At 44.3% G+C, this 7,251-nt stretch overlaps 1 protein-coding gene across 1 annotated transcript in view; it reads left to right on the top strand.

Moving 5' to 3' along the window:
* Positions 1 to 1,666: 1,666 nt before the first annotated feature.
* Positions 1,667 to 7,251, top strand: part of UBE2Q2 (ubiquitin conjugating enzyme E2 Q2) — a gene marked incomplete at its 5' end in the record, with an annotated part of 42,450 nt that continues 36,865 nt past the window's right edge. Inside the window, 1 exon segment of the mRNA XM_014585005.2 lies at positions 1,667 to 1,768. Within this exon segment, the coding sequence (XP_014440491.1) occupies positions 1,667 to 1,768 (102 nt within the window).

Genomic DNA, 7,251 nt, shown 5'->3' with positions numbered 1-7,251 from the left:
AATTTTAGAGCCGACTTTCTGGTGGGAGACAATCTCAAGGTGATTTCTCCAAGTCCACTATCCTGGAAGCAGGAGTGTAGTGAGTAGAAGATTTTTAAAATCTTGGCCCAGCGGGCGGCATGGACTTTAAGGTGGCTGGATCCCATATGCTGACTGCTCTGTTTGGGTCCAGTACCTGGTGGCTTAAAAACCCTCCAGGTGCATGTGTGTGTGTCCTCGTGTGTCCCAGATCCAGGAAGAGATTGGGCGTGAGGGATTGCAGCATGGCCAGCCCCACCACCCCGTCTCTGTGAGTATGCGTGTCCTATGCCAAAAACAAACAAAAACCTAAATAAGTCATTTTTACAATAGACATAGAAATTTTGAAACATGTTTTCCTGTCTTCTTTTTTTAAGGTCTTTGCCATAGAGTGTGTGCGCTTGCTGGAGAGACAGAGAGAAACGGAGAGAGGGAAAGTGAGATCCCCCTGGAGGGGATGGCCACACTGCACCCTTCCTTTTCCTGTTTCTGCCTCTTGTGACTCTTGGACACGCATGCCCATGTGCCTGGTGTGATTTTCCAGTCCAGGACTCAAACTGCAGTCGGCCATGTGGGAATCCACTGCCTTAACTTTTTTTTTTTAATTTTAAAAATTAAATGATTATTTATACATTTAATCGCTATACATCATTTAGGTTTTAAAGAGACTTGACCCAGCGTGACACACACCTCAGTCCAGCCCAGTTAAGAACATATGCGTGTCCTCATCAACAGATAATAAACCGCATCTGCACACTGCTTTAACCATTAATGCTGCCTGCTGCCCCCCACCCCGGGACTTTATTTTTAGAATCCAGGGCGTGATCTCTAGATCAAAGTTTAGAAACATAGCTTTATTATAGTCAAAGGCAAAGAGTGGTACAGTTTAAATCTATAGATTGTATTTTAACATTGGGATATTTGTGTTTTACTATACTTGTTTTTGCTTTTTGAAAGATTTTTTTAAGATCCCAGATTTTAAAGCCCTTTAAACATACCAAAGCTGGAGAATCCAGGCTGTGATAGACCTTCATTTGTAAGGGAAGGAAGGCCATCTTTGTTCACGTTTGAATACCTCCCTCCCAGCTTTTGATAAAAAGTAACGTTTGCAGTGCATTTTCTGCCTATTTTATGTTTCGTTTATTAAGAGAGAGAGACACACACAGGGACAGATAGACAAGCACACTCAAGAGGGTATCGTTCTGTCATCCTCCTTGCAGCCTTCTCGGCTAGCGGGATCCTGGGTGCCTTTGCACCCCACGTGCGCAGGTTGACCCAGGAACTGAACCCCGGTATTCCGTATGACTTCCAGTATTGCCAGCTGCTGGTGAGAAGAGCACCACCTGGCCGGGCCTCTTCTGCTTCTTTTAAACCATACTGCTTGTTGGCTAAAGTACTTCTGTTGTTTGTTTTTAGAATTATAAATTATGGAACATAGATAGGCAAAATTATACCATGAATCTTAGCAACTTGTTTTTTTTTTTTTTTTAAAGAATCCTTTGAAATTTGTTTCTGCTCATGGGGGTCACTCTTCACTCCAGTACATGTTGCTTAAAGCCACAGTCCCCCGGCCATTGCGTGGTGTGGTTGGATTGCATGTCCGGGGTAGTCTCTGCAAACGTGTTTAACACAGGTGTCTCTGTAACAGGAATCTTACCCATCTTCTTCACCAATATGGTTTGTGGACTCTGATGACCCAAATCTGACGTCAGTTCTGGAACGTCTAGAAGATACTAAGAACAACAATTCGGTGAGAAAATAAGCCAAGCTACTGTTTATCATTTTTTTTCTCTCTATGAACACATATGTGGAACTTCAGAGTTAAGAGATAGAAAGCTTGATTAGTGGCTATTTGGTAATCTTGGAAGGGTTAAAGACCAGGATGTTTTGTTGTTAAACCCTGTACGTTTTTACTGTTTACTGCCTGGCTTCTTGCTGACTCTGTCTTAATTTCACACAGGCACAATCTTAATTTAGAGTGGGAAGCAGCCAGTCTCTTTTCCCTGAACTCTGAGCACTAGACCAAGTAAGCATTTTAGGTTAGAGACCCCTAACCAAGGTGGGGAGGGGGAGAGGGCAAAGACCAAGGTAGACCGGCGGCCGGGAGGTGGCGATAGAGAGCACCAGTGCAGTGTGAGGGAATGGCTTTGTCCGAGGTGTGTCCATCTGCAGTCAGAGCTAAAGGTATTCTAACAGGCTTTGATGTTTATATATAAAGAAATACTAGGTTGTCAGAAAAGTCATGGTGCATTTTTGCATAGAAAAACATGTCATGACTTTCCCAACCACCTAATACAATTTCCTATTTTACAGAAGTTTTGAAAACCTATCTTTTTGATTATAGAATTTATAAATAACTGTTAAGAGAAAGTTACTAAAATGTAGTGAAGGCAAAAAGAAAACTAAAACCTCCGATTTTTCTCTACCCAGTAAAACTGCTGCTAACATGAGGCTGCTTTCTAGCAGTATTCATTTATTTTCCTTTGCTAGTAAAGTAAATTCATCGTTACACATAGGTAAGTAGTTGAGGTCACGTTCTGTATAGCTTCATATCCTTTCAGACAGTCAACATTTTCATCACATTTTGCGTTAATACAACGTTATTGAGGAACAGTAATAATTGTTATTTGTAGGTGACTATTTTGTGAACAGTTTTTAAGAGGACCGATTAAAAGCATGCTTGGGACCAGCAGTCAGTGTAATGACTGTGTTGCTGGACTCCCACGTAGTCGACCATGGTTCGAGTCCCAGACCCGGTGGCTTAAACTCATGCCAGGCACATGTGCATGTGTGCCCAAGATCCTGAGAGAATGGAGGAGAAGGGATTGCGGCATGGCTATCCCCCCTTGGGGGGGGGATTATCACTTTCTGTTTCTGTCTCTGTTTTTCTGGCGAGCACACACACCCTATAGCAGAAAACCTCTGCAAAAAAAAAAAAAGTGTGCTTATATAAAAACCTATAGCGTTCCCAAATTTCAGCTATAATGAGGTAGATGGAGTGGTAAAATGTTCTATCAACAATTACAACAAAGAGGAACTACCTAGGAATGAACTTAGACTTGTAAGACTTGTGTCAGGAAAAGTACAGAATTTGCCGAGTGGAATGAAGGACTTAGCTACTGTGTTCCCGGGTGGGCAGATATTCCATGTTATGAAAGTGCCAGTTATTTTTCTATTTTCATATTATTATTTTAGTGTTTTGCTACAGGCTGCATGCACATCCTATGGCGGGGAGTGAGAAGTCATCCCCCAGGGGAAGGGTGATCATGCTGGAGTCCCTTTTCCTCCTCTTCTCTTGGGAATTTTTAGCGTGCACACACATGTTCCTGGCATGTTTTTCAACCTACTGGGGCTAGGACTTGAACCACAAAGTTGGCCATGTGGGATTTAGCTACTTTAACACCACCTACTGGCTTTTTTCATAAATTGAATGTAATTTCAGTAAAAAAAAAAAATTAAAATTTATTTCTGGAACCTGACAAAATGACTTTGAAGTTTATTTAAAAGAGTAAATAATAAAAAAGATGAAGTTTTAAACAAAATAATAGACTTTCTTCGGTTTTCTGTCATAGGGTGTGTACTTGCCAGGGACAGAGGGTGAAAGGGGATGCGAGAAATCACCCCTAGGGAGGACGGCCACGCCACAGTCCTCGCTCCATTCTCCTCCCGGGATTTCAGACATGCAGAAGTACATACCTGCATGGTTTTTAAGCCACCAGGTCTAGGACTCAAACCACTGTCAGCCATATGGGAGTCCAGCTGCCTTAACCACCGTGCCACCTGCTGGCTCCATGCATCCTGATTTTAAATAAAATATTTTGTACCAGTCCTGAGTCAGACACATAAAGGCACTAGATGTTCAGAAACATTGTCATCCAAATGAGACTTTGGAATTTAACTCAGTAAGGAAAGGATAGGTTATTCATGAGTAGTTTGGGGAGAACTCACCATTTAGGGAAATCAGTCTTAACTCAGATTTTTGTCAAAATAAGTTGTAAATGGTTTAAACACATTTCTCTCTCTTTTTAAATCTATTTGTTTCTTCCATGAGAGAGAGAGAGCACGCCAGACAGACAAGGAACCCCGCAGGGCCCTTACACTGCGGTCTGCCCTTAGGCTCAGCCACCCCAGATGATGGGCATGGCAGTGCTTGCCCCAGCTCAAGGAGGTCCCAGGGTGTGTGTCCAGGACCTTTCCCATGAGAGTCCATTTGCACTGCCACTGTACCACGACCTGGCCCCTAAAAACATCAGTTTTGTTTTGTTTTGTTTTGAGAGGTTTTTGCTATAGGGTACATATGCTCACCAGAAAGAAAGAGACACACACACATGCACCCGGCGTGAGTTTAGGCCACCAGGTCCGGGATTCAAACTGCCGTTGACTACATGGGAGTCAAGCGACATAGCCATTACACCAACTGCTGGTCCCGAAACATCTGTTCTTAAAATTAAGAACAGAAGCATGTCACTTTGACGATATTGTAAATAAGGTCGATAGGGAAAGCCATTGGAAGAAATGGAAAAATTAAGAGCCAGACTCATCCTTGAGTCTCTGGCAGAGTGCAGTGGGGAAGAGAGAGAAATAGCCCCGTTCCTGCTGTGTCATTTTAGGAAGTGGCCTCTAAAGACTCAGAGGTTTTTTTTTTTTTTGAGAGATTTTCACTGTAGGGCGCGTGCGCTCGCCAGACAGACAGAGAGAGACATAGAGACAGAAAGCGAGAAATCACCCCCCAGGGGGGATGGTCACGCCGCAATCCCTTCTCCTCCATTCTCCTCTCGGGATCTTGGGCACGCACGCACACGCGCCCGGCGTGAGTTTTAAGCCACCGGGTCCGGGACACGAACCGCGGTCGACTACGTGGGAGTCCAGAGACATAGCCATTACGCTAACTGCTGGTTCTCAAGACTCAGAGATTTTTGTAGTAGCAGAATTGAGTGGAATTATTTTCATTGTCTAAAATACTTCCATAAAAAGTGTTCATGAACTTACATGAAATAAGATATACACTTAGACTTGAGTTTATAAAACAGTATATTTAGGGCCAGCATTTGGCATGGTGGTTAAGGTGCTGGACTCCCACATGGCTGACCACAGTTCGAGTCTCTGACCCAGCAGCTTAAAAATCACACCAGGCATGTGTGCGTGCATGCCCAAAATCCTGAGAGGAGAAGGGATTGCAATGTGGCCATTCCTTCTGGGGATGTGACCTGTTACTTCCCCTTTGTCTGTCTGTCTCTTTCTCTCGCCAGCACACATACCTATGACAAAAAAATCTTTAAAATAAAAACAAGTATATTTACATGAAGAAAAAACCCCACTGACCTTCCATCTTCCAGACTCTGCTGGTTTCTTCCAGCTTGGTTTCCCGACGCGGTAAGGGAAAGGAAGTTGCTACTTCATGTAGCTCATTCTGTTCCCTTTGCACAAAAGTTTATCTCTCAGTTTCCCAGTTGCCAAGTCCGGGGGCTCCTCTTTTTTTTTTTTTTTTTTTTTTTTTTTTTTTTTTTTTTTTTTTTTTTTTTTTTTGCATTTCTTATTTGACCCCTGTGTAGCATTTTTATACTGCTTGTTGTACCCTCATCAAAAATATTTCTCTAATAAGCATTTATTACTTAATGTCTACTCACAAAGAGCTAGTTAGATAAAAACGACAGTGTATTGCTTGTGATAGAATATCCCATTGTGGTTAGGAAGAATGCACCCGTTTTTTCCATCAGACCACATGCACAGTTCCAAGAAAGCCTACGTGGAAAAGCGAGGTATAGAACACGGTATATAATCCGGATCCTTCTGTGTAAAGGTTTGGGGGAAAGTCTCTGTGTGTCGATTCTGGCTGATAAGTACTTTTTCCTCCTGGGTGAGTATGGGAGACAGTAATAGTACAACACAGAAGAACGTGTCTATTTATTTATTAAACAGATTTTTTTTTTAAGTTTTTTTTTTTTTTAAAAAAGAGACTTTTGCTATAGGGTAGGTGTACTTGCTGGAGAGACTGCGAGAGACAGACAGAAAATGAGAAATTGTCCCCCCAGGGGGATGACCACACTGCAATCCCTTCTCCTCCATTCTCCTCTCGGGATCTTGGGCATGCACACACACACGGGTGCCCAGTGTGAGCTTGAAGCCGCTGGGTCCAGGACTCAAAACAGTGATCAGCCATGTGGGAGTCCAGTGACGCAACTGTTATGCCGTCTGCTGGTCCCAGAAAATTGTGTTCAGGGAACTCAGTTGGCTTCCGTGCCAGGCTCTGTGATAAATGGTGGGTGTGAAAGGCAGATGAGGCATGCCTCTGTCCCCTGAGAGAGGCTCTGTGGGCCCTTTCTGCAGACGGCGTCTCCTTTTCTGTTGCTGCCTGCCCTGGGCTCCTCCAAGCGCTTCTGTCTTGGTCTGCCTCTTCCTCCTGTTCTCCTCTGCCTTCTTGCATAAGCTCTTCTGTTGCCGTTCCTTCCGGCCTGACCTGTTTTCCGCGGATTCCTAAGTCCGTACCTCCAGCTCCATTTCCTCCCCAGAGCTCCAGACCTGTGTCTCCCGGGTGTGCCATGACTGCTCAGTGATGACTGCTCGCCTGCCCGGTCATGGTGCGCTCCCCCGTCCTGGGTCTCCCCGTCATGCTCCCTGTGGCTGTGAGTGGGACAGCACCAAGTCCAGAAGCTACTTGCCCATGTGTGAACCTGGAAACTGCCTTAGAGTTATTTCTTATGACTTATTTACTTTTCCACGCTACGAAGTACGTGCATGTTTATGAGGGCACTAGGGAGAGGGTGAGCACCCTGCACTAGGGCCCAGTCCCACCAGAGTTTTTATTGGTTTTAAAGAATTATTTATTTACTTTTATTTGTCATTATCATTATTTAATTTGTTCTAGAACATGTGTATTTACCAGAGAGGGACAGAAAGAAAGCGAGAGAAAGAGAGAGAGAGAGAGAGAGAGAGAGAGAGAGAGAAAGCGAGCTTCCAGGTCCAGGATTCGAACTGCAGTTGGCCACGTGAGAGTCCAGTGCATTAACCACTGCCACCTGCTGTCCCTCGTGCTGCAGTTCTTTTTCCTCCAATTCTGTCCCATCAGGATCCTAGGGAGGGACAGACAGACAGACACACACACACACACACACACACACACACACACACACACACGTCTCAGACCCCAGGCAGCCCTGCGAGAATCCTCTTCCTGTGAACAGCACCCAGCTGCTGTGCCCTGGAGCCGGCCCAGAGTTGCTGGTGTTTTATAAC

The sequence above is a fragment of the Tupaia chinensis genome, unplaced genomic scaffold (assembly GCF_000334495.1).
Source record: "Tupaia chinensis unplaced genomic scaffold, TupChi_1.0 Scaffold000078_1, whole genome shotgun sequence".
In the NCBI taxonomy this organism is placed as follows: Eukaryota; Metazoa; Chordata; class Mammalia; order Scandentia; family Tupaiidae; genus Tupaia; species Tupaia belangeri.
Note: the sequence above shows the minus strand (reverse complement) of the source record. Positions and strands in the feature narration are given on the sequence as shown.